This window comes from Apis florea, unplaced genomic scaffold (genome assembly GCF_048593485.1).
Source record: "Apis florea isolate Af1SG1 unplaced genomic scaffold, ASM4859348v1 contig_3367_pilon, whole genome shotgun sequence".
Lineage (NCBI taxonomy): Eukaryota > Metazoa > Arthropoda > Insecta > Hymenoptera > Apidae > Apis > Apis florea.
The window spans coordinates 2,151,933-2,179,080 of NW_028256746.1; the positions used below are offsets into that span (position 1 = coordinate 2,151,933).

The 27,148-nt window shown below is 35.1% G+C and overlaps 2 protein-coding genes across 23 annotated transcripts in view; one reads left to right on the forward strand and one right to left on the reverse strand.

Moving 5' to 3' along the window:
* The window catches only part of wb (wing blister), a 49,696-nt gene extending 27,231 nt beyond the window's left edge, over positions 1-22,465 (forward strand). The window contains exons 2-31 of the mRNA XM_086911702.1: positions 5,927-6,033; positions 7,023-7,206; positions 7,274-7,629; positions 7,732-7,929; positions 8,043-8,213; positions 8,296-8,459; positions 8,532-8,666; positions 8,751-9,006; positions 9,445-9,613; positions 9,706-9,927; positions 10,046-10,299; positions 10,368-10,479; positions 10,573-10,717; positions 10,836-11,148; positions 11,405-11,565; positions 12,075-12,213; positions 12,292-12,532; positions 12,641-12,814; positions 12,898-13,064; positions 13,212-13,370; positions 13,447-13,595; positions 13,673-13,960; positions 14,044-14,212; positions 14,303-14,719; positions 14,804-14,992; positions 15,060-15,394; positions 15,492-15,798; positions 15,933-16,371; positions 16,482-16,850; positions 17,099-22,465. Of these exons, the coding sequence (XP_086767828.1) occupies positions 5,927-6,033; positions 7,023-7,206; positions 7,274-7,629; positions 7,732-7,929; positions 8,043-8,213; positions 8,296-8,459; positions 8,532-8,666; positions 8,751-9,006; positions 9,445-9,613; positions 9,706-9,927; positions 10,046-10,299; positions 10,368-10,479; positions 10,573-10,717; positions 10,836-11,148; positions 11,405-11,565; positions 12,075-12,213; positions 12,292-12,532; positions 12,641-12,814; positions 12,898-13,064; positions 13,212-13,370; positions 13,447-13,595; positions 13,673-13,960; positions 14,044-14,212; positions 14,303-14,719; positions 14,804-14,992; positions 15,060-15,394; positions 15,492-15,798; positions 15,933-16,371; positions 16,482-16,850; positions 17,099-17,241 (6,632 nt within the window). The 3' untranslated portion in view covers positions 17,242-22,465. The remainder of the gene's footprint in view (positions 1-5,926; positions 6,034-7,022; positions 7,207-7,273; positions 7,630-7,731; positions 7,930-8,042; positions 8,214-8,295; positions 8,460-8,531; positions 8,667-8,750; positions 9,007-9,444; positions 9,614-9,705; positions 9,928-10,045; positions 10,300-10,367; positions 10,480-10,572; positions 10,718-10,835; positions 11,149-11,404; positions 11,566-12,074; positions 12,214-12,291; positions 12,533-12,640; positions 12,815-12,897; positions 13,065-13,211; positions 13,371-13,446; positions 13,596-13,672; positions 13,961-14,043; positions 14,213-14,302; positions 14,720-14,803; positions 14,993-15,059; positions 15,395-15,491; positions 15,799-15,932; positions 16,372-16,481; positions 16,851-17,098) is intronic.
* Positions 19,136-27,148, reverse strand: part of Patronin (calmodulin-regulated spectrin-associated protein patronin) — a 71,002-nt gene continuing 62,989 nt past the window's right edge. For 11 of the 22 annotated variants that reach the window (XM_086911718.1, XM_031917659.2, XM_086911723.1 and 8 more), the window contains 6 exons: positions 26,608-26,727; positions 25,943-26,038; positions 25,422-25,520; positions 23,876-24,109; positions 23,425-23,707; positions 19,136-22,823 (listed from right to left, as the gene is read on the reverse strand). In XM_086911718.1, coding sequence (XP_086767844.1) covers positions 22,679-22,823; positions 23,425-23,707; positions 23,876-24,109; positions 25,422-25,520; positions 25,943-26,038; positions 26,608-26,727 — 977 coding nt within the window. In that variant the 3' untranslated portion in view covers positions 19,136-22,678. The remainder of the gene's footprint in view (positions 22,824-23,424; positions 23,708-23,875; positions 24,110-25,421; positions 25,521-25,942; positions 26,039-26,607; positions 26,728-27,148) is intronic. The other 11 variants (XM_086911703.1, XM_086911705.1, XM_086911711.1 and 8 more) reach the window with 11 other exon arrangements.

Consider the following 27,148-nt stretch of genomic DNA (forward strand, 5'->3'; position numbering starts at 1 on the left):
GTCTGTGTTTCTTCTTTTTTTTCCACGGCCGGTCTAAGTAGAAATAGAAGAGATAAGATCGAACGTGCCGATACATTGCGGACGTTAATTTTTTTTTTCTTTTTCTTTCTTTCACCGGCACTGGCAAAAATTGATGCTCGTAAATGTATTAAAACAAATTTTTCGAGTGGTTACGAGTACCCTCTTGGCATCTGGCGTTTCGCTTCGAACAAAACTTGTACTGTTTGAATTCGACGTATGCGATAATACACGTAAAGCACGAGTTGCGCGGCCTATCATTATCGGCGAAACGTTTCAAAACGTTGTTCGATCCGATGTAATTCGAGAAATATTTATCCGCGACGAGGCCTGTATGCACGTACGCGAAATTTACTTCAAATCGAATCGATTAACGAAAATTGCGCGAAGGGGGAAAAATATTTCGTATATATTTTATTCCCAATATTTCCCAATATTTATCACACCCATGTCTCGGCCTAGATACGTTCCTAGAAAAGTTGGCCGTAAACCGGATAACGAATCGATTATTTTTATACAAATCCAATTGGATCTGTTCCAATTTTTTCATAAAATAATATAACGAAATTTGATACAAACCCCTATACAAATTGGATCTGTTCCAATTTTTCCATAAAATAACGAAATTTGATACAAACCCCTATACAAATTGGATCTGTTCCAATTTTTCCATAAAATAACGAAATTTGATACAAACTCCCATACAAATTGGATCTGTTCCAATTTTTCCATAAAATAATATAACGAAATTTGATACACATACAAATTGGATCTGTTCTAATTTTTCCATAAAATAATATAGTTTTTAGTTCATTTTTTTTAACGAAATTTGATACAAATTCCCATATATAAAATAATATAATTTTTAGTTCGCAAAGCATTTCTTTTCGGCCGTGTAACGAAGCATTGTATGATTCCGTGAATCGAAAAAATTGGCATAATTAAAAAAGGGCGGATGTACTCGTTACACGCTGGTTTGTCTTCACCCAACAAGATGTCGATCGATTGAGTTCGAAAGAGTTCCCGCGGAATTTGCATATTTTCCGATTGCGATCGAAAGGTCGAGGAGAGCACGAGACGAGGACGATGATGCGGAGAAAGCGGCCTCGTGGATACGATCGAGGCAAGAGCGATTGATTGGCGGAGAGGAATGGGAGTACACACAGTTAAAATTGCCGTGGAATTATTTTCCAGTTAACCGTGGCCACGTTTCACGACTCGATACATCCAAAGAGGCCGCGGCTCGTTATCAACCGTGTTTCTCGCGTTTCAGGCCATTCTGCACGCCTACTTTTTCCCGCCACTTTACAACTGGCACGTCTGTTCTTCCGTGAAGAAACAATTATTCCAGGATACGTGTATCGTGCCGGCTCTCTTGCCTCTTACGGAATCGTAAAGCGGCATCGAGATTGGTTATTGGAGACATTGTGAAGAGGGCTTTAAAAGGGTTTAAGCGGAGGAGGGAGGGGGGGAAAGGAGATTGGGCTCGATTGGCAAGCGACTCGTTCGAAGCTTGACATTGTTAATGTTTAATCGATGAAAATTTTTTTTCATCGAGAAGTTTGGAAAACGTTTTCGTATCTAGAAAGTATCAAAGAGAGGAAATACTTGAAATTTGGATTGATAAATAAACACGGTTAAATAAGCTTTGGAAGTTTTTGAGAGGTGTATATATAGGATGAAGTTTGTTTAAAGATCTTATCGATCGATTAATTTCGACTGAATTAATTTAAGAAAGAGAGAGAGAGAAAAGACGATAATACAGAAAAGTATGAGACGATATCTCGGAAACTGTTCGTTAAATATAAGGTTAGGAATAAAAGTAAAAATAACGATGAATGTATCGGTAAAAAAAAAACACGGATTGCGTTCGTTCGCCGTGTCCAGAATAATCGATAGCCTTTTTCGTTTCGAAATATATAAGATTCACGCTTTTTACGTAGTTTCGTTGCATCGATTGCTTTAATAGCCGATTTAATAGCAATTTCATCAACCGTGCCGATGATTATACGCGTTTCTCGCGCGAATTGCTTTCATCTGCGAGCTGTATCCACACGAACCAACGATAATAAATTCTCGATCGAGATTACAGATATCACGTATTTTTACAATACGAAAATTTGCCGCTTCGCGTTGCGTGAAAAAAAAAAAAAAAATTAAAAATCGATTTCCAAAGAGTATCCTTTACGATTAAAATAATCAATTCAAAAATAAATTTCAATCTCATTTTTCTCGAACAATTTTCTCGAACAAATAACCGCGCACAAAAATATCCAAATACGCGAGAATTAATTTTAATTTCAAGCCAAATTTAATTAGTCAATGGTAAAGATTTCAAAAGATTAAGGACTCGATCGAAATTGATTTAAAGAACGTTCAAATTGTCTATATTACGCGCGACTTTAAGTATCCATTGCGCAAAGAGTTTTACTATCTTCGGCGTCGATTAATTTTTACCATCCCGATCTCGAGGATATATTGCGACATCGGTACGTGATTCGCCTCGGTTCATAACTCGCCGCATTCTCGCGTCCATTAAAAGCGAAATTCTTTCCGATCGATCGATCATGGATCAAATCTGTGTCCATTTTTATCGTTACGCGAACATTTATATCTCCGCAGGAGACGGGATCAGTGTTGATCGTTACGCGATCTTCTCAAACAAGACATTAATCCCGTGTTCTTAATTTCTTCTAGATACTAAGAAGATCTGTCAAATAATTTCGTATATTTTCCGTATATTTTTTTCTTTCGATCGTTATGATAATCTTTATCATTTCTAGATCGACATTGACAAAAATCGATCAAACCGTTTCGAATGAAGCCGTTCCAATCGCCAATCCTGTCCTCTCGAATCGAACGAGAGCCGAGAAACCTTCGTCTAATTACCCCTTAATTACTACTCCGATTCTCAATTACCAACGCGATTAAACGTCGGCTAAAAATCGAATAACACCTCGATAGATGTAAATTCCCGTACGCTTATCTTTATTACAAAGTATAATACCATCGATTTCCGCCCTGTTAATGCGAGGAATTCGAAACTGAAAATGGCGCCAAGGCCTGTTCGCGCCTGTCTCGACACTTCTTCGATTCCTTTAATGACGTTCGCCATGGATCGATGCAATAACGAGCGGCAATTTATCGACTAATAAATCGACGACTAATCGTCGTCCTTTTCTATCTTCCTCCCTACGTTTCCTCATCGAAATCCTCCATTTAACCGTGGAATTTTCTCGTTTGCTCAACAATCGTGGGTACCAGCGGTCCAAGAATTTTAATTGTCCACGAAGCGGTCGTCGAATTTTAAATCGATAGATGGATTGGAAATCGTCATCTTTTTCCACCTTCCTTCGCATTGACATCGAAATCCTCGATTTCATCGCGCAATTCCCTGTTAACTTAACAATGGTTCAAGAATTTTAATTATTTACGAAATCGTATTTTAAATCGATAGATTTGAAAGTCAATGTCAATTGAGTGACGAAAATATTTCTTTCATCATCCGTACGAACCAGCGATCCAAGAATTTTAATTATTTATTACGAAGCTATCGAATTTTAGATCGATAAGTTGCCTCTCTCATTTTCTGTATATTTTCAAAGAAATTGATCACCAAGCGATCCAAGAATTTTAATTATTCATCGAGCTATCGAGTTTTAGACTAATGAATGAGATTCAGATGGATCTATCTTAAAGCCAGAGCTCAGGTATCGAAGATATATATATTTTTTTTAAAAGTCCTAGAAGAATATAGCAACATAGAATCCTAAATTCTTAGACTCGCCGATTCATCGAATAAATACTCGGTCGATAAATCAGACTTCACCCGAAAGCCTCGAAATTGATCACGGTTGATCGATGAACTTATCGATCGACCAACACCGCCTGTTGATTCAAGATTGCGGACGATTCCAACGCACGTTTCCACGCATCCTTCGCCAATTCAAATCAAAATCGCAATTCCGGCCGACGATTCGTCGAACGTATCGAATGAAATGTGAACCGATACGACTTTCGCCTCCACGCGTATCATCCCCTTCCCCATCTCTCCCCATCTATCCATCCATCCATCCATCCATCCATCGTCAATGGGCTTCGTTAAAGGAGTGGACGCGCAAAGTGATTCCCGATTGAACCGTTCACCCGATATAAAGGGAGCCAGACAGTTTGCTTATCGGCTTTTAAAGGATGATCGATATTTAAGCCGCGATTTAAGACGGCGTCGCATCGACCTCCGCTCGATCTTTCAGCTTTGTAACGAGAACGATTATTTATTTATCCGCGACAAGCGCATTGGCTGAATGAACGGGATTAGAGGGGATCGTTATTTATGCTTTAGCCACGGTCCGGAGCCAAGCACGTTCTGGCTGCTTGAATTAATCACTCGTCGGCTAGATGCTCAACCTAGCAACCAATCCTTCCTTTTTTCCTAATTTCTTTTTTTTCTTGGATTTGAAATTGATCGATCGGCAAATGTGAGAATGGAATCGTTACTCGTAATCGGTCGAGGGGCACGATATATGTATTACGATGGCTTAGGATAATAATTACGCGATGTTTAAAATATACGATCCTCTAATTCGTGTTCACAGTGGAGTTGATCATTCCAAATCGTGCTTATAACGCTCGAACGATAAATAAAACTTTCTAATCGAGAAGTTATTCAAATTGAATTGCCTCGTAAGGGAAGATGGTAGCTAATAATTTAACTACAGCCGATAGAATAGAACGCGATGCGATTACTTATAATTAATCTCTCTCGTCTTACGTAGATAAGATCCGTTTAACCTCCAACAACGAGTAAGATTCGTAAAAAATTTGGCGCGAAAATTGTAAGCGCGAAAAGTAGGAACAGTTGATCATTGCAAATCTGTGCTTAACTTATAACGCTCGAATGATAAATAAAACTTTCTTACTCGAGAAGTTATTCAAATTGAATTGCCTCGTAATAATTTAACTACAGTCGATAGAATAGAACGCGATTACCTATAATTAACCCCTTCCCGTACAAATTAGCTCGACGAAATCCAGGCTCAAGCGGCACTTTGCAACGTGAATTATAAGAATCGTGATTTTCTCGTGGCGTAAGAATTAAATCTCGATTGAAAAAATTCAATTACACTCGTGTTTGGACCGAAATCTTCATCACGAGTCAGACTTGTGATAATACGGGGTTAATCTACTCATCGTATGTAGACAAGATCCGTTTAACCTACTTGTTCTCCAACAACTGAGTGAGACTATTATTAGTTTAGATGAAACGTAAACGACACGAGCCTGGCCCGACCGAACTTCTCTGTTTATTGCGGCCCGAGAAATCGGGAGGGCAAAATCGGTTAAGGAAATTTTTGCGTTATTTTTAAATTATTTTTAAACGTAGACAAGAGCAGGAAATTACCGAACGATTTATTCCATCACAATTACACGTATTATTCGAACACCGGTTGGCCAAATTGAATTCAAATGTAGCGAGAGTACTGTTCACGATTTACTGCCGTGTCGTAAAAAATTCGAGCGATCTTTCCTTCCTTCTCTTTCGTCTTGCTGTGAAAGCGAGCAAGCCTTTGTTCGAATACAATACGATATTCGCATGGACGGGATCGCTAATTGCGAAATGCGATCGATCGCGCATCGGCAAACGCCTAGTCATGCATGAACAGGATTCCAGTTGCTGATAGATGCCGATCACGATACACCCAGGATAGATTTATACATTCCAACGACAAACGAACGGGGAGGAGGAGAGATATTTGCCCGGCGTGATCTCATCGGCCGAGAATGAAAATACGCGGAACATTATCATCGACGCGTTCGTTTTCGATATTGCCATATTTTCGAGCCACGTTCCCCCTTACAGAGACACGAATGACTGGGTTTCTATGTATAAACGAATTAATATTTTCAGGATGCCGATGTAATCCCGTTGGCTCGATAAGTTCTACCTGCGACATCGTGACGGGGCAATGCCAGTGCAAGCCTCACGTGGCTGGCAGGCAATGCGATCAATGCACGGTGAGTGGATCTCGCATTTTACGTTCAGTGTCATCACCTTTTGCACTCGTATTTATATTTAATCCTTCGGCTGCATCAAAAATGTGCACGGTGCTCGAGAAAAGATCGTCGCGTTTACGCCTCACGATTCGAGTTGCTTCGACGATGTTTATTGAAAAGAAAACATCGAGGAAAAGATACTCGATGCACGGTAACTCCAATCTTATGCAGAGCGACTATAGTAGCGAAAGGGTTAAGAAGATTACCAATCAAGAATGTAATTGTATTATACATATAGAATGTAAAACGTAGGATGATGGAAAATTCTTCCCCTCTTTCTCGATCTCTCATTTTAACCCTTTCGCTACGGGCCACTTTTCCACCGCACCAAAGCTCGAGAAAAGATCGTCACCGGCCGCTCACAATAAATCGATGATAAAAAGAAAATGTCGATGCTACGTTTCCAGAAAAAGATACTCAAATCTTATTCAGAGACTATAATCGCCCGTAGTAGCGAAAGAGTTAAAGAAGATTTCCAATCAAGTAACAAGAGCCCCTAGAATGTAATTCTATTATATACATATAAAATGTAAAACATAGGATGGCGATATACGAGTGCAAGGGGGTTAAAATTCTTCCCTTCTTTCTCGATCTCTCATTTTAACCCTTTCGCTACGAGCCGCTTCTCCGCCGCATCAAAGCTCGAGAAAAGTTCGTCACCGGCCGATCACAATTCGACGGTGTTTATTGAAAAAAAAAATCGACGATAAAAAGAAAATATCGATGCTACGTTTCCAGAGAAAGATACGCGATAACTCAAATCTTATTCAGAGACTATAATCGCCTGTAGTAGCGAAAGAGTTAAAGAAGATTAGCAATCAAGTAACAAGAGCCCCTAGAATTCTATTATACATATAGAATGTAAAATAATATAGATATACGAGTGCAAAGGGTTAAAATTCTTCCCCCTCTTTCTCTCACTTTAAATCTGGTTCCGTCTGTTGGAAAAGGTCGGGTTCTGGGGCTTGCCAACGGGAGCGGGATGCGCCCCTTGCGGATGCGATCCCATCGGAGCGCACAACTCTTCCTGTCACGACTCTCTGGGCCAATGTTACTGCAAGCAAGGTGTAGGAGGGACGCGTTGCGACACGTGTCTACCCGGATATTACGGATTTTCCTCGAACGGGTGTCAAGGTGAATGATCGCGATGAAAACAAGAAGAAGAAGAAGAACTGCATTGATCCGTCTAATTATTTTCCAGTGTGCGATCCGTGCGTACGGCCGGGCCACATCTGCGACCCCGACACAGGTCGGTGCGTGTGCCCAACCCTGACCTTCGGCGAGCACTGCGACAGATGCAGACCCGGCTCCTGGGATTTGGTGGCGGGGGTTGGGTGCAGGCCGTGCGCGTGCACCCTCGGCTCGACGAAACCCCACTGCGACCACCGGGGACAATGCCCCTGCAGGATAGGCTACGCCGGGCTTAGGTGCGAGAGATGCGCCAAAGGTTACTACGGTTATCCCAGGTGTCGGCCCTGCGGTTGCAACGTGGCCGGCACCACGCGCTGCGATCACGAAACTTGCGATTGCGACGACGAGGGACAGTGCCCTTGCAAGGTACATCCATTTTGAAACAAAGAGATGATCGATTGATTGAGAGGCGTGTGATTGGAGGAGTTGATAAAATTTTTTCTTCTTCTTCTTCTTCTTCTTGGTTAGGAATACGCGGTTGGAAGGCAGTGCGATCGGTGCAAGGAAGGCACGTTCGGTTTGGCGTTCGACAATCCGAAAGGTTGCACCGAGTGCTTCTGTTTCGGGAGAACAACTTCTTGCCAGCAAGCCGGCCTTAGTTGGGGGCAGAGGAGATTGGCGCGTCCGCGAACCCTCTACGTCAATGATACCATCAACGAAATAGCGGTAAGAATTCTTCGAACGGAACGAATCGTTGAAAAAAAGTGAGAAATCTTAAGAATCGGTTTTTGAAAATACGTCAAAAGGAAGGGATTAAATGAGGGGGGGGGTCGTTGCAGGTGAGCAAATTTAGGTCGCAAGTTTTTTTATCTCCCGTTAACGGCGGTTTGAACATGACCAACGGACTTTCGACGATTCCCGACACCGAGGGTGATGTCACGATACCGGCACACTTGTATTACAATTATCCCCTCTACTGGATGCTGCCCGAGTCTTTTCTCGGCGATAAGGTTTCCTTCCTTTTCTTTCTTCTTTTTCCACGAGAAATGTAACGAAAAAATGAAATTTCATTCGCGGTTTCGTAATTCGAAGGTGGTTTCTTACGGAGGATTTTTAAGATTCACTAGTTCGACGGAGGGTGGAATACCTTTGAGATCGACTTTTCAATATCCAATAGTGCAACTGCAAGGAAACGATAAAATTGTCCTGGAATATTATTTACCCGTGCCTGCCAACGATAATCATTACGAAGTCAGGTAATTATTAAAATCCGACTCAAATATATATATATAATATATAAGCTCATTTTTTTTTTTTTTTTTTTTTAGATTTCACGAGTCGTTGTGGCAGTTGCAAAACAGGCCCGACTACAAAGTGACGAGGGAGGTTTTGATGGTTGCGTTGCAAAATTTACAATACATTCTGGTAAAAGCTTCCGACAATGCTGAATTTACGAAAGCAACGTGCGTCAACTTTCCATTCCCCGCTCTCTCCCCATAAAATATACGCGTTTCGCGTTCTAACCTCGTTGCCGCGTTCCGTTTCAGTCTACTCGAAGCTTCCATGGACGCCGCAGTTTTAACACCTACCCACACCCCACAACTCGCGACCGGTGTCGAGATTTGCAAGTGTCCCCCAGAATACAACAGCACATCCTGTCAGGATCCGAGTATCGGTTATTATCGATGGTATAAAAATACGACGGTTACATCGACCATCGTGATCGATCTCGTTGGAGAAGCGAAAGCATGCCAGTGTAACGGAAGATCTAATATTTGCAACATAGAAACGGGATATTGCTCGGTAAAGCAACTTTCAACTCTATTCTTCTCAAACATAACCAACTAACGCGTAGATATCAGCATACGAATCGTTATAAATTGTTGTCCAAGATGGAACAACTGTGTGTTATCGTGATTTAACCTTTCTTTTTTTCAATTTAATGTTGAATCGAAAACAAAAAAAAATGTGCGTATATACAAACCTGTGGAATAAGAAAAGGAAACACACGTTTGTCTAGAATCGTTCAGAAAATAACTAACTAACACGTAGTCGTATAAATCGTTATAAATTGTTATCCAAGATAGAACAACTGTGTATTATAATGATTTAAGCGAACAAAGGAAATAAACCGTGTATGGTTAGACGTTAATTTATTTTTCCAAACGATTTCGAATTGAAAGCAAAAAAGAATGTGCGTATATGAAACCTTTGAAATAAAAAAAAAAAACACGTTTCCAGAATTGTCGAGGAAATACCGCGGGACCAAGATGCGATATTTGCGCGGACAGTTTCTACGGGCATGCCGACTTTGGTTGTAAACCGTGTCCCTGCCCTCAAGTAGACAAGAGATTTTCAAGCACTTGCACCATTCTCGCCAACACGGAACCGATCTGCATTTGCAAACCTGGTTCGTAATCTTTCGCCTTCTAACCTAACCGATAAATATATCCATTTAGATGACTTTTTTGTACTTTTTTATTATTTATCCTTCTTTGCAAGGTTATACCGGTAGGAAATGCGAACGATGCTCTCCCGGATATTACGGATTCCCTCATCTTCCCGCTGGAAAATGTACGCCGTGCGAATGCAACCCCGCTGGAAGTTTGAACGATGAATGCGACACGGAAACGGGGCAATGCAGGTGCAGAGCTGGCTCTACGGGCCGCGACTGCTCCGAATGTACAGCGTTTCGCCACGTTTTTATAAATAACGTTTGCACGTGTAAGAAAGAATTTTTATCACTACATATCTTTGAATTATTCCCAAAATCAAGCTTTTCTTCTTCTCTCTTTTTCATTCATTTAATTAATTTGATTATTTTTTTTTCTTTTTGGCCCAGCGTGCAACGATAATTGCACCGGTATACTGCTCGACAATTTGGCTGCGCTTTCGCAAGAATTAGCGGAAGGTACCGTGCACATAGCAGACGGATACGTTCCTCCTCCGTGGCAGGAATTATCGTATATCGATTCGAACACGACCGAGTATTTGGAGGAGATGAATCGGCAGAATAAATTGAGGCAAAGGGTGAAAAATATTCCGTGGAACAAGTACAGAGAGTTGTTGAAAGAAGTCGAAGTGTTGCTCAGAGCTGTGCGTGTTGCGATATTGGGTTTTTACTACTTATAAAGAAAATGTTAAAAAAATATTTCATTTTTCAGGCTAATGAACAAGTCAAACGTTCGGATATTGCAAATTCAAAAAGCAACGATCTAAAGAACAACATATTTAGCGCAAACATCGAAATGGACAATTTGAAGAAATACATAGAAGGTGATCGTCTTGGAAAGAATAAGACGCGTTTTATATTTTATATTTCTGTGATGTTAATTTTTTTTATTTCTTAATTTTCTTTAATTCTTCTAGATACAATTTTACTGTTGAATCAATACAGCAACGAAAACAAAAGGATAGAATTGAAGAAGGCGTTAAAAACGGCGAAAATGATTTTGAACGGTATAAAGGAAGCGAACTTGACGAGGAAACGGATGGAAATAGAAGGTTTTCTCGAGTTAGTAGAGATTCGTATTAATCACTTCACGAATTAACATTGTTCATCGTATCAATCGTTATCTATCTATCATTTGTCGATAATCGTTTTCCATATATTTCGTTTTGGAAATTAACAGCGATGCCCAAGAGAACATCGATTGGTTAAATTCCCTGTACGATGCAACGGAACCGCTCGCAATCGCTCAAGACGACGTCGAGGAATACTCGATCAAGTTAAACGACATGAGAAGCATCATAGAAGAGACGATGGAAACGTTGTTCACGTACGATGGATTGTACAACGATATTAATCAAACGTTTTTAGAGGCTAAGAATTATTGCGACGAGATCACAGTGTTGCACAACAATATCAACGCGTCCATCATCGAGGGGGAAAAGTTGACGAACGAGACGCGTGGTTTCATCCTCGATTTCCAAAATAACGTTCAAGTACGTGTCGATGGAACGGAATTTGAATCGATATCGACTATTTTTGCCTATCGTTTCTCCTTTTCCCTTTCTATCCATCATTTATCCGCTCGTTATATAAAATTTTTATTCAATTTCGCACACCTCATAGATACGTAAAAAAGAAACAGAAAAAGAAAACGCGTTATCTCGATTATTAATATTAATTACAAGTAAAAATAATTATATCGCCTGGCTGTCGAGGAATACCTGAAAGAAGAAATGTATTAAATTACAGGATCTTCCAGAACTACGAAACAAATTAGCATACTGGTTTGATAAATTGGGTATGAAGGAGGAACTGCTGTACAGATTAAATTACGAATATAACGACACATACGTGATACCCGCGATTGCACACGTGAAGAATTTATCAAGCTACGTTGATCAGTACGTCAGGTAAGGGGATATTATTTATTATTTTTATCTTTCGTACTTTTACCTCCTACCTACTTTATCGCAATATTAATTAATATTTAGATAGTCAAGCGACCGCTACCTATCGTTGTCATCGAGAAAAAAAATGTATTAATAAATATAATAATTCTTTTTCTAATCGTGAAAAAGTATCGCACGTTCTTGCTGAGATTTGCTTGACCGTTTAAAAGTGATGTTAAAATATATATATATATATATATCTTTCGCAAAATGGTCCTGTAATTTTCAACGCAGTTCCAGTTGCGAATTAACCTCTTGTTCTACAACAATGAGGGTGACTCGTGGGTATTTCGTTCAGATCAAATGTAAACGACACGAGCCTGGCCCGAATTTTTCTGTTTATTCTGGAAATCGAGAGTCAGTGGGTAGGACAAGAGGTTAACAATCGTTATTTAGTATGTACGCTATTAATTTACGTAATTGACGATCGATAACTTGATAAAGTGCAACTTGGCGTTTCTGCCGAGCAGTCTGTTTTCCGAGACAAGAAACATCGCAGCTAGCCCGCTCAAGGCCAGCCAAGCGTACAAGAATATCGTCGATAACATAAGAACTGCGAATATCACAGCGATGGAAGGTAAAGAGATTGCGAACGATGCGTACAACAAGGTAAGGAATTAAACAATTATCGATTTCATTCTTCGAACAACTGTCGATTCGATCATCTCATCTTTTATACGATTTCAGACGTTTCCCAACGGGCCGAATTCAAAGTCGTTGTTGGACGTTGCTAAAGAGGTGTCGCGAGCATCGTCCAAGCAATTGGATCGCGCGAAACAGCACGGGGAATTGGTGAAAAAGGCGAGTGTTGAATTGGAATTGCAAAAGGAAGCTGTGACCCTTTTGAAAAATACTTTGAACAACACCGGAATCAGAGACAATCAGGTTAATCTAAAATTGCAAAAGTTGAAAGATGATAGTAAGAAATGTGAGTGTCCGCGTTTGTCCGAGAAAAATTTTCATTCTACATTTTCTAACAATTCTCTCTTCTTAAATTTCCGAGTTTTTAATTAAAAATTTCCTGTGTTTTATTCAGTACGAGAAGACATAGAGAATACATTAAGAGACAACGAAGTAGTACTAGAAAACGTGGAAACATCGCGAAAACTTATCGAGGATTACGAGGAAGGAATTGCCGATAGATTGAAACCAAAACTGAACGAATTGAAAAGGGAAGGTGATTCTAAGATTAGTTTAGCTAGCGAAAAACGTAAGAATCGTCATTACGTTACATTATGTATATTTCTTTATTCTTAATCGATGTACTTTAAAAAAGAAAAAAAATTATTTCAGTGACGGAAGCGCTTAGTAACACGAAAAAAGCAGACGCGAGATTAATAAGCTTTTCGAATGCTGCCGCGAAAAGGAAGAATGTATTCGACAAATGGAACGATACATTGGCCACGAAATTGCAGAATCTCAAGGATAAAATTGCCGAAGCTAGAAATACCGCTGACGGAGTAATTAACATTATCTTATTTCTTAAATATTAATCAAGTAAAATATATATATATATATATATATATAGAATAAATATTCGAATAAAAAATATTCCTTAGATTATATATATATATAGAATAAATATTCGAATAAAAAATATTCCTTAGATTCGCGTTTCTTTGAAATCAGCCGAAGGAAAAGAATGTAGCCGTTCCTACAGGCCATCTACATTGCAGCCAACATCCACGAATACAATCGTGATGACGTTCGCGCTTCCGAAAGGGAAAAAAGAAGGCTCTCTGTTTTATTTGCCAAGCAGCATAAATGTAAGCATTTCGAAATTGAATTGATATTTCAAAACGACAAAATATTTTGATATATTTGTGTTAATGTGACTTACAGGATGACTTCATTGCTCTCGAGCTGGTTGACAGAAAGGTGAGATTCGTATGGAACGTTGGAGGAGGTACGGGGATTCTTACGCATCCTGAGACGATACACAGCAGTGATATCGAGGACGACAGGTTCTGGTACCGCATCGAGGCTGAAAGGTAAAGTAATGTGCATGTAAATAATAAATTGTATTGCGTGTAATAACAAATTTCTTTTAAATTGATATGATTTTCAGGGTACGACACATAGGTAAATTATATGTACGAAAGCAAGCATCCCCAGCTAGAGGACATCCTGTGGTAAAGAATTCCACGAACTCTGAGTACGGTCGTTTCGAAATTACCACGTCGGATCGTGTCTGGATAGGAAAAATTCCCAGACCAGAGCGAAGAAGGACCGAGCTTATCGCGTCTAGTGGACTTCCAGGATGTATACATCAAGTGATTTTAGACGGGAAACCTATAGGTCTTTGGAACTTTGTTACAACCGCGCCAGATATGGCTTGCGAGGCGTGTGTGGAAGGGTAAATTGAGAAAACATTGCAAATTTTCTATCATTGGGGATCATGTGACTTTATTCCCTTTATTTTCTACTTCAATGTTGTAGAGTGGAAGATGTGAGCGACGACACAGTTTACAGTTTTAATGGAGAAGGATATGCGGTCAGAAACAGAGTTTCTTCAGGACCGTACAATCCATACCGGTTTGTAATATCGATAAACTTCAGGACTTACGACGAGAATGCCTTGCTATTTCTGGCTATCAATCCGGATAACGTATGTAACATTCAAATAATTTCTTCTAAAAAGATTCTTATCTATATATTCTATCTATAATTAGATCTTATTTTTTATTCGATATTATAGAATCAACATGTCATGATATTCCTGCGAGAAGGGAAAGTAATTCTGCAGATTGGTTACGGTGGTAACGTCAGCATGGAAATGTCCTCAAACTTTAAATACAATACTGGAAACTGGACAAAGGTGGATGCGTCCAGATACTATCAATTGCATAAAAACATTGAAAAGTGTAGCTTAAGCGTAGGAGAAAACGATAAGAGAATCGGGGCACCCACACCTCAGCCCAAAAAGGAAGATATCCCCAATTTTCTTCAAGCTAAATATTACATCGGTGGTGTCCCACCGAGTTTTCGCGCGGATAAATTAATGTTACCCTCCCAAGTTTCTTTCCTTGGCTGTATGTCTAATATCATAATCGAGGTCGGCTATGATCCAATGGCGGAACAGTATTATGGCGTTGAGCCTATTTGCACGAATAAGGTAAGCATAAGTTTTATTTTGGAGTTTTATTTTGAAAAAAAGAAAAAAAAATCGAAGAAGAAACGATGTTAATAAATTTTACAGCCATTAAGGTTAATAGGATTTTACGGAGATGGTTATTTGCAACATACAGCATACACGTTACGTAAAATAAATTCTACGGTGAGTTTCTCGTTCAGAACGATGCAAGAGAAGGCCGTGCTCCTTCTTTCCACGTTTGAAGGACAAGAAGAACGTATGCCTCTTATACGGCACATGAACGACGAATCAAACGTAAGATGAATCAAACAAATCTGAAAATTTGTCGGACGAGCAAATCCAATTTATGTTTTAATTTCAGAAAAAGAGTTATTATTCCGTGTGCATAATCAATGGACAAGTTCAAGTGCGCTTGAACGCTGGAAAAGGAGAGCTCGTTTTAAAATCGAATGACACTTTCAACGATGGAAGATATCACTCGGTAACAATAATTAAAAGGCGGAAAGATGTTGAGTTGCGAATAGATGATGCTTATCAAACAGCGGGTAAACTACCAACTAGTGCCGCTATTAAAGCTCCTGAAGAGAGTGGAGGATTATTCTTCGGAGGTTTACCTGTCCTTATCAACAATACCGAGATGATTTCCACCACCACTCCATTGTATGGTGCTATTAAAGACGCGATATTTAACGACGAGTAAGTTAAATATACAATTCAAGTTTCATGATGGTAGTTTATGATTTTAAAAGAAGAAAGAAAGAATAAGAATATGAATAATTCTTTTTCTTTATAGTATTATTCGATTCGATGAAGTTATCAGTTTCGAGCATGCATTGATCGGTCGTTCTGGACCAAGTATGGGAAAAGATCCTCCTACTTACACACCTTCGGCTTCGTTATCAAGAGGAATGTCGACACAACCGGAAGGATGTCAGAAAGTACCGTATTATTCTCTGGAAGCTGGTGCTTTAAAGTTTGGCGACAAACCAAACAGCCATACTCAAATTTATTTAAACTTTAAAAAATTTTGGGAGAAGAAATACGCCATAGAATTTGATTTCAGAACATATTATCCAAATGGTCTTCTGTTCATTACTCCAGTACGTAAAACTTCTTTAAAATATTGATTAAAATTTCGAAAATGAAAAACGAGATTCCGATATCTCTATTTGATATGATATATAATATTTCAGATTAAAATTGATATTTCAGAATAAATTATTTCATTTTTCAGGGTCTTAGACCAAAGCACTATCTCATGGTCGTGATACGGGATGGACAACTTTTACTTTTAGTGAAGAGCAAACAAAAGAAAGAGATATTGTTTAAAATGCCGTTTAATGATGGTAACTGGCATCACGTAGTGATCAGTCACGATGAAAGAAAATTGACGTTGCTCGTGGATTCTCTAACACCGCACACTATTAAAGTACCAAGAAAGATTGGACTGGCTTCTATGATGTATATCGGAGGTCTACCTGAAAGTGGCACACCGATTCCTGAACAAGTTGTGGTTAAACTTGAAACCCTAAAAGGCTGCATCAGAGGATTGAGGATCAATAGAAACGTGTTTGATATGGTTGGTTCCACGAGTAGGGCTTATCAAGTTGGACAATGCTTCCCAAATGTGGAAAGTGGAGCTTATTTCCAAGATGAAGCATATGCCATATACAGTAAGATATAATTCGGACTTTGATTATAAATATTATCAAAAAATAATTATAACAGAAAAAATGAAATCGAAAAGCTTAATTAAATTGAATTCCTTCTTTTTTTTTTACAGAGAGAAACTTTGAATTAGGTGCAGTGCTTGAACTTCAATTGGAATTTAGAACATCGGAATTGTCAGGGGTTTTGCTTTCCATAACGGCACCCGGCAATTCGCCTTCATTGTCATTGGAACTAAATAATGGCAAAGTAATCATGTCGGGTGATTTGGGAGATAACAATCCATTATATGCCGAGCAACGTTTTACTAGTCCATACACGATCTGTGACAATCGATGGCACAGAATACAAGCGGTTTATAATGATGAGGAATTGGCATTAAAGGTTGACGAGATGGATCAGAAGTATGGTCTTCCACCTAACGTCAATTATCATATGATGGATTCTACAATCTCTGGACCTCTCTACATTGGTGGTTTGCCAGGTAAAATTTTATTCATCTTATCAATTCATAATTTACTATCAAAAATTGTGATATATATATCAATTCAATTAATGCTAAATATATAATTTACTTATTATTATAAAACAATTTTTATTACAATTTTTTATAATAAATTATGAATTGATAAGACGAATTAGATGAATAAGATGAATATTATAAAGATTTTATATATACTAAAATATGAAAAAACATATACTATCTTTATAAATTGAATGATAATTTTACAGCCTCTGCACCAAAAGGAACATTAATGACAAGAGATCATTTCAATGGATGTATAAGAAATGTGATGATAGGAGGAGAAAGACGGGATTGGACAGACATGGATGAATTGCATAACATTCACTTGAGCTCCTGCCCAGTACAATGATAATCAGTACAATGTGTGAACTCCTCTGAGTCATTCAATTTAGTTCCAAAGACTGTTCAAAGGATGCACAATGAAATGAAAGGTTTCTATGAACGGTGTTCAAATGCGATTTCACACCAGGATCAAGTGCCATATCATGATGGGAAATTCTCTAATTGTTAAGACATAAGATTAAACGAAGCCAAAAGATGCTAACATGCAAATGCATGAAGTTTGTATCAATGTTTCTCAAACTTGTTTTTATTGTTATAAAGTTCTATGATAACAAATTCTTACAAAATGTTAATGAAAATTCTTTGTATTTTTATATGTATCTGATAACAAATTATATTTATATTAAAAATAAGTTGAGAAAAGATAAAGATACAATGAACATCATGTAAAAAAAAAAATAAGTTAATATTTGCAATTTGTACATAGAAAATCTTACATTAACCTATTTTAATTAAATTTTTTTGAAATAAATTTTTACTAAAAAAGAAAAGAATGAACAATTTTCTTAGTATGTATTAAGAAAATTCATCTAACATTACAACACTTAAAAAGTTAATGTTAAAACACTGATTAATTGCTTAAACATTTATCTTAAAATTAATTAACAAAAAGTCATATAATTTATTATTTTACTAAAACAAATCGATCAAAAATAATAGATCTTTTATCTATTCATTAATATATAAAATTTAAAGAAATTTATTATCAATTACCTCAAAACAATGATGTGTGAAGTAAAAATAATGTATTGCACTCGTATTGTCATTCCAATAGATATTTTAATAATAATATTCACAAACAATTTATTAAAATACAACGAATAAAAAATATTATCTTCCCGCGCACTTACACGAATCTTTGAACACTGACAACTTCATGAACAAGCACAACGTTCATCAAAATTCAACTTCGAAAATAAAAAGATATATAAAAAATTAACTTTATAAGAGAATCATAATTTACAAAATAAATTAAAATAATTTAAAATTAATTTAAATTCATTATAAAAATAAAAATTTTTATATAAATCTATAATTTATTATAATATCAAGATGTCAACGTATCACGTAGTAAAAATTTAAATTGTTATCTACTATTGGAATGTTTTTTATAACTACTCTAGTATTTTATAGAAATATTATAAAACACAGTTTGAGAAACGTTTCTTAAAGCATTAACAAATTATGGCACAAATTTAAATTGTATTATAGATTCAATATATAAAACAAACGCCACGATATACGTGTAAGTAGCAAAATCACTGCCATATAGTTTAATTGTAATTCATTTATAAGTCATGAAAGAATTGTACATCAGTATTTAAAGCTATTTATTATCATTAATGTAAGTGTAATCAACGATTTCGATTAAGAGCATAATAAAAAATATGAAATTGTACTCAATCGAAATCGTATATTTTTTAGAAAAAAAAAAATAAACGAAATAAAATTATTTTGTACTATTTTAATGATAGTAAATAACATATTTTAATATTTAAGATAATTAATAGCGAAAGAAAAGTCATATATTGCGCCCTGTAATAAAGTGCCCTTAACAAATTAAATGTAGTATATATATATAGGGAGAAATGTTCTTTACAAGAATATTTTAATATTTATGTCTAGTATTTTTCTTATTCGTTGAATTGTAATATATTATACATATGCAGAAAAATTAACAATGACGCCTTCGCTATTGTGTATAAAATATATAACAATGAGAAAGTATGGTCATCTAATTCACCCTCTTCTGTACTCCAAAAGTTATATATACATTTACATTATACAACCAATTAAGATAAAGAAGACACACTTATATATATATATATGTATATATATATATAGTTCTATTTATATATATATATTATAATATATATCATTTATTAAAGAATAAAAGTCTATTGCAAAGTGGGTTATTAAATTTTATTGATGACATTCGCTGTAAGATGTTAACAGTAAAATATGACCCAAATTTTTACTTGACGTACTCAATAAATATATATCATTGAGTAATAATTTCATTTATGCATATATAAAAACATAATATTTACAGACATGGATAAATCGAACAAGTATGATTTGACAAAGTTTTCAGTTTTCATTTCTTTCATTTGTGACAATAAAAATGAAGGATTATTACATAAAGGTAATCATTTATTATTAGTAAGCGCGATTTTATATTATATTCCATTTTTTCGTATCTCTGTGTTCATTGTTTATCACGCCGGTTACCAACAGCTCACTAATAACATTTCTCTGCTTTGAAAAATATAAATATCAAGCATAAGCAATCTCCCTTCTTTACTACAGTTATACATCCTTTTTTCGTTCTCTTACTGTTTTTTTTTTTTTGTAGCTTTTTCCCCATTATATTTTCAATCCCTTCTCCACAAGCCGATATTCTTTCATCGATTCTTAAAATTAGTGACTATTATATTGTTAATCATAAATCTTCATTCACTGTTCGTTCACATTGTTATCGTAGACTTTTTATCATGACTTAAACCTTCAAATCTTATAATTCATTTTATGGCATTTACTAATTTTCGCATTCAATATTGTCAAGTCGGACTATTTTCGGAGTCTGAAGCTCGCAAAAATTTCTCTATTTATCATTTTTTTACGATGATACACGCAATAGATTTACAATAGACGAGAATAGAATATAATGAACTCCTTGGATACTACAATCGACGGATTTTTTTCTTTTTTAAAATTTTTTTTTGCATGTCCCTTACGTGAGACATATGCCTCGCATACAAGATTAAATAAAACAATATAGGGACGATTGAACCAAGTATCGTATCGTTGCGAATTAAAAATATATTTTTCGCGATCATTAATCGTGAAGAACATGAAATTCGATATGTTGCATAATTACTTAAGAATAATCAATACGATCATGTTGTGTTATGCCATTACAGATATAAGGGGGTCTATTATTCCTGTAAACCAATTTTTGTTTTTTTTTCTGGTTTTTCTTTCTTATAAATTTTTTCATTTCCATGCACATGGCCATTAAGCTAAAAAATACATTATAGAAATATCGAACAAACAATAAATCGATAAATGCTATAATATACATTAAATATTGAACATAATTTAAACAAAGAACACAAGAACAAATTCTATAATTTATAGACCCTCCATATTTCTGTACAAAAATTGTATTTTACCTCTATCTAATTTCTATCCATTCGTCCTATCGGCGTATTACGAAAATCGAATTATATATATGTTAAAAAAATTGAATCGTCAAGATGGAAGGTCAGTGCCAGTCCCACACGAACAGCGGACAATTTATAATTTATGGCACAATAAATAATTCTTTCGTTATTACATTATTATGCTAATTATCCATCATGTACAATGTGAAAACCGCATATTTAGTTTCGCTTAAAATTGGACTGACACGTTCCATTAGGAAATGAGAATAATATACTAGAAAATAAATGAAAAACAAAAAAAAAAAAAAAACGATTATTATCCAAAGAAAAAGAATCTATATACTGTTGACAAAACTCGTAAGGAGAATCATCAAACTTATGAACGGGTTAAACAATTAGTCCGTTTCATTAAAATTTGTAATAATACGCTAAGACGTTTATAAATAAATAATTAACACTCTTTCCAGAATCTCTTGTCTCGATCATGAGGAACGCAGACAGTGGATGATCAAATTTCAATTATAAATATTTAGGCCTAGAATGTTCAAATAAGTTATTTAATCAAAGCAAAAACTTTGAATATAGATGAAAATTTTTGTTTTTTTCGTACTTCTACATTCCATCTTCTGCTTTCCTCTTACAACCTTCAAAACAATTACAAAATCTCAAACTATTTGATACATTATAAGAATAAGTATGTGATTGCGCGCAGGAAAGAAAAAGAGCAATTCAATCAAAAATTTTACGCAATTCGCAGCTCTTTATATGTTCAGATATTTCCTACCAGTTACCAAAATTATTACTGTTCTTTCAAGAAATGAACTTTTACTTTTGGTACTTTTACTTTCTCTACAATTTCATTCTCTTCTCTCTCAAATCCTTACAAGTTTATTTATAATCTTATACCAATACACACTTCACAAAAACTTGTTTCAAGATATTCATATCAACGAGGCATTATATAAATTATAATGGTAGCTACACTGTAAAGAAAAAACATCCTCGCACAACATCAATTACATCCAGATCGATCTTAAGGCTGATTTGGTATTTTTTTTTTTTTTTTTCACTAATCAGAATATATTTACAAATCCACATTATTTATTTATTTTTTTTTCATTTGTCCGTAAGTTGGTTTTTTCCAACATTTTTCAACGAATGAATTACATTATCTACGTATGTTGCTGCAACTGTCAACAGTTGCAAAAATCTGATGGTTAATGAGGAATCATTAATTTGGATTCGACGATGATATACACAATGAAAAGAAAGTTTTAAGACAGTTACAGTGGATCATACGAAACAATGTTAAACTTCGATTCATTTGATAAAAGTGGAAGAACTTACAGTTTTATGAATGAAATAGATTTTCATGCAAGACAAGCCTTTCACTTTATTTACTTTCTTCCTTACATCTTTAAATAAATTCTGTTAAATAGAAATTAATCATATACAAAAATCACATTGAAAAATTCGAATCCTTTTATAGACTCTGTCAAAAGTACATTTAAATTAATGATCCTCTATTTGTATTCAATAAAAGACATATAATAATAATAATAATAATAATTATAATAATAATAATAATAATAATAATAATAATTATAATAATAATAATAATAATAGTAATAATTATAATAATTATAATAATAATAATTAAGAGCAGTTTTAATTTACGCGTATAACGAGGAAATATGTGCGAATTACTTTATGTAATATAAAGACAAAACGTTCGTTATGTAACATTTATGAAAGCCCTGCCTCTCTCTCTTAACGAACAAAGAAGAAACGATTATAAAAAAAATCAATATCTTTTACAATCAGTCATAACTTTCATTTACAACACAGCAGCTTACACGATTACAAGGCGGTTACATGTCGAGTTAGTCCGCAAAGATATTAGATATTGACAACAAACCATTCCTATTAATTAGATATTGGTAAATTTACGACACAATAATTGATGCCAACGTTAACTTAAAAACAAAGAAAATAAAATAGAAAAGAAATATAAGAAGAAGTTAGTTATAGAAAAAATTATAAAAAAAAAAAAGAAGAAAGAAACGTATACTTGGTAACATTACGCCGTTTCAATTTGGTATGCAATCGTAAAAAATCGCTGAAAATGATTGCATCCCGTATCTATCGAGTCAGCATCAATCATTTGTCCTTATAAAATTGACTAAGAACGCAACGTTTGCATTAATTTAATATGGGCCTGTATTAAAATAGTAACTATGAACAACAGAGGGCATAAAATGTGACACTTGTGTAAAACTATATGACGAGAGGCATGTCTTTCTTGTTCGGTAAATTCACCTTTTTACCTTGCCAAAGGCTGTTGTGTATCGTAAAGGCATCTATGGTCACAGTCAGATGCTTTGTATGTACTTGCGAGAAACATTTTGCTCCTGAATTATATCTAGAAAAAAACAAAAAGTTATATATATAAAACGAATTATATTTAATCAAAATGTATGTACAATGTAATTGCAAGTACACACACACATATATTTTTTTATCAAAATTTAATAATATCATTATAACTATCATATTTGTAATGATTAATAATAACTATCATATTTGTAATGAATATCCATCATATGACTTTTAATTATATTAAAAAACATACAAAAATAGATTTAACCATTTTTATAGTGACACTCCATATAAAATATTAATATTACTAATTATTAATTATTACACCGATTAATCATATTCTAAATTTGATTTTCTATTTGCAATATATAAGCACCTAATAAATATAACAAAAAAGTATCATAAGCTGCACATTGAAATTATTTAAAAAAATATAAAAACTAAGTTTCTAAATTCTATTCTATCACTTGAGATTATCTATTTATATTTAATAATTAATAATATAACTTACGTTTTAGAGAAAAGATATGTTGTTATGTATGTTTTTCACATATTCTTGTGTAATAAAATGATATTGCAGTATATGATAAAATCATAGAAATATATTTGTAATAAAATTTAATCTAACTTGGTGGTGAACTTACTTGAAAAATTTATCGAACATTTTATCAATGACTTGTTTAGGTCCGGTACCGTACAACTTCGAAACTTCTTCTCTATCTGGGCAGTATGAATAGAGAGCCCGGAATTGGCAACCAGCATCTCGAAATAAAATAAGAAAATGTTTGCTTTCTGATTTTGCAATTTCATCCAGAACTCTTCTTTTCGCTTCTTTATTCACCGTACCCGGAAACACACAATATTCCACAGCGTTTAACATAATACCACGATTTGACTTAGTCGTCGGTTGCTTATACAATCTTGGACCTGTTAAGAGAAAAAATAATAAAGTTTATAAAATTTCATAAAATTTATAGAATATATATTTTATTAAAATATAATTATTTAATTAAATACTAACTAATTTAATTTCAAAATATAATTATCCATTCCTGTTAAACGATTAAAATTTTGTTTAAAATTAAATTTCCTCACCATTGTAGTCCATCATTGAACTTGGCGTGCTACTGATGTCGCTGCTACCATCATCGAATACTCGTCTCTTGGTCATCAAACCGGGAGGTAAGGAACCAGGCCCAGATGGCGACGGAAGATGCCTCATGCTACCCATTCCTGGACTCGGTGCTCTCCTTGGAGGTGTGGCTCTGCCTAGTCCGCTGTCCGTATCTGTGTATCGACACATCATACCGTCTTGATCACTACTCGAACCTGCGAACGCAAGCTCGATATATGAAGATAGAAGATAAAAAAAAAAAGAGAAACTCGAACGTACGTGTCCGTCCACGATAAATAAAGGACAAAGAGATACGATTTTTTCAACGATAAGTCCAACGTATAAAACGTTTATACCCATCCAAGCAAAAGGATTTTGAACTGAGTCAATTTTATTAATTACTAATCGGTTAGTCCCTGATATAGACTGTGAGATATTAGTCACTTGTTAGACTTACGAAGGACCTTCAAGAATATCCATCTTCATAGCTTGCGTCCAATTAAAAACTTATTAAAAAAAGTATTCATACATCATATGACAACAACAATTAAGGATTAAAATGTATTTTTGTTTCTATATCGTCTAATTTGTTCAAATAAAACGATGGAAGCTTTTCGTAATTCTAAAACGATCTAAGGAACTATTTATCAGGAATTTTGAAAATTGTTAATAATTTTGATTTTTTTTTGACTCGGGTTTTATTACTATTTTATCTAATATATTGTAACACGTAAAACAGTGGACAGATTCATTTGTATTAAAATATATGATTACTAATGATAATTTTGCGATCTTAGGCGGACAAAGCATAACAAATTCATCTAACGATAGTATAATTCGTTAATAAATGCGTTAATAAATGTATTAACTCGTGCAGCGCTTATGAGTTCTATTGAAAAGTATAATGCTCATCGCCGAGATGAATTTACTATGCTGTATTACCATAATACCTGGAAATAAAAATAGAGAGGAGAACAAATACATATTGAACATAAATGATGGGATAATCATATGATACAGGACCTAAATGTGAGTCAGAGTGAAAGGTTATTAAACGGAAACTGGAACCACCAACAATAATCTGAAAAACATTGAAAATATCGGTACCCATAACCAGTGCTGTACAACAATAAGCCCAACCAAGCTTCAACTTAATTTCATCTACTGCGGCAAATGAGTTATCCTGTGAATGAAAATCGAAATTCCATTTCCTACTGGAAAAAATACAATTTAAAGAACAATTTAAAATCAAAATAAAAGAAAAAAAAAAAAAAGCATTTTGCGTATTGCTTATGATTAAAGAAACAAAATATAAACGTAGCAGATAGAATTTCGAATACATATAAACAATGTGCTGTTGGTGTATGCGTGTAAATATATCACTGCCACCTGTGCTCCAATCTGCCACCATGCGACTACGTGCTATATAGCCTACAAAAAATTGGAACAGTGTACGGGACACGTAAAATATACTGTTGCACGATAGAAGGGGGATTAAACGTATTCCAAGTCACTGGTGCTTCTTACCACACAAATTCATCAAGGAATTAGACTTTCTCCCCTTAAAGTTTTCGTAACTCGGGTATTTAGGCCTGCCTCTAACCTGTTGCTGAGGCTCCTGCACATCTGCAATAATGCAATGTTTACCTTGTTACATTCCAAACGCTATGTACGATCAAAGATTAATAGTAGGGGATGCTTCAATCGTACGTCATTGCATCAGGGGCAGAGTCTAACTACGAGCCATGTCCATTAGGAACATCAAAAATTCAAGATAGCTGGTGCAGGTTGGTGCAGAACAATGTTGCGTTCCAACTGAAAGATTTCTACTATAAGGCGCTACTTAAAAATAAAGAATCATACCCTTAAGTAACCTTATTTAGGTAATTTGAAGAATAATTAAATGCTAATGAAATATTCAACATTGTAAGATTCATAGGTAGCTGCCCATACCAGTGATACATCCTGCAACGAGTCTACTTTCATCAAGCCAAACGTTTAAGGAATATGATTTAAGGCATTCTTTCTATGAATAATGATCAACCCACCTCTAGATGTTTTGTAGGAACCACGTCGGCCAAGTTGATTCATACTTCGACAAGGCGAGGAACCTCTACCATCGTCGGGTGAATCTACGGAAGATACTAAAATAGGGTACCTCTATTACAATCAGTTAGTTCCTCTCCAGGACGAGATACTAAACACTACATATATTTTTAAAAAATATGCTACCACATTACACTAATAAACGGATAGTAAATAAATTTGAAGCATGCAAAGTCGTAAACAAAGAAAAGTGCTATAATATAGATCATTCACACGTTAAAAATTAATAATTTTGAAGAAAATATCGAATAAAATATATCATTCAACGTTTTTAAAAAATCATACTTATATTTTAACATATTTGATACATTGTGCGCGCATATTTTTTATATTAAATATAATATCATAAATATTTTCTTTTAAATTTTAAATCATTTTAAATATTAGAAATTAGCATATAGTTATAACCACTCCAATCAGCATGTTAATGACCAAAAGGAAAACATTTAATAATTTAATATTTGTTTAACTTTTTATAATGCTTCTTCTTATGCAAAGCTAACAAATATATATGTATATATACATTATATATACATACATACATACATATATATATATGTGATGTTTTAAATATTTATGCGAGTCAGAGAGTGTGTGTTGTGCATACCCCTGAGACTGCCGCCCCGATAAAGAGGGCCGGAACGTCGTTCATCGAAATGAGCAGCAGTGAGACTGTCCTGCGAGCCTCGGTAGTAGTCTCGCCTCATCGTCGGGGAAGTCAGCGACGCTACAGTAAGTGTGTTAGTGCAAAACAATCAGCTCGAATTTTCTTAACCAATCTAGTTTATTCAAATGGGAGTCTAGGAAATGTATGAGATTTTATTAATTTATAATATATGTACATTTCCGTCTTGAAGCGACGAAATAAACTAGTATAGGCGAGAAAATTTTGAGCTTGTAGAATTGTGACTGGGTGAGATCTCGTAAAACAAAAGAAAACCACAATGAAAAAATTAATTTAATAAAAAAAATGGCGTTACTAAAAAAAAAAAAAATTAAGTTTTTCCGATTTGAATTTTTGCCATGCAAAAACTGAATGCAATTACATTACAACACTGAGAAATTATTACTATTAGAAGATTATAATAAAGGAATACATTTGATACGATAGCAGTGGTAACTGTTATCTTGGAGATACTTTATATGCG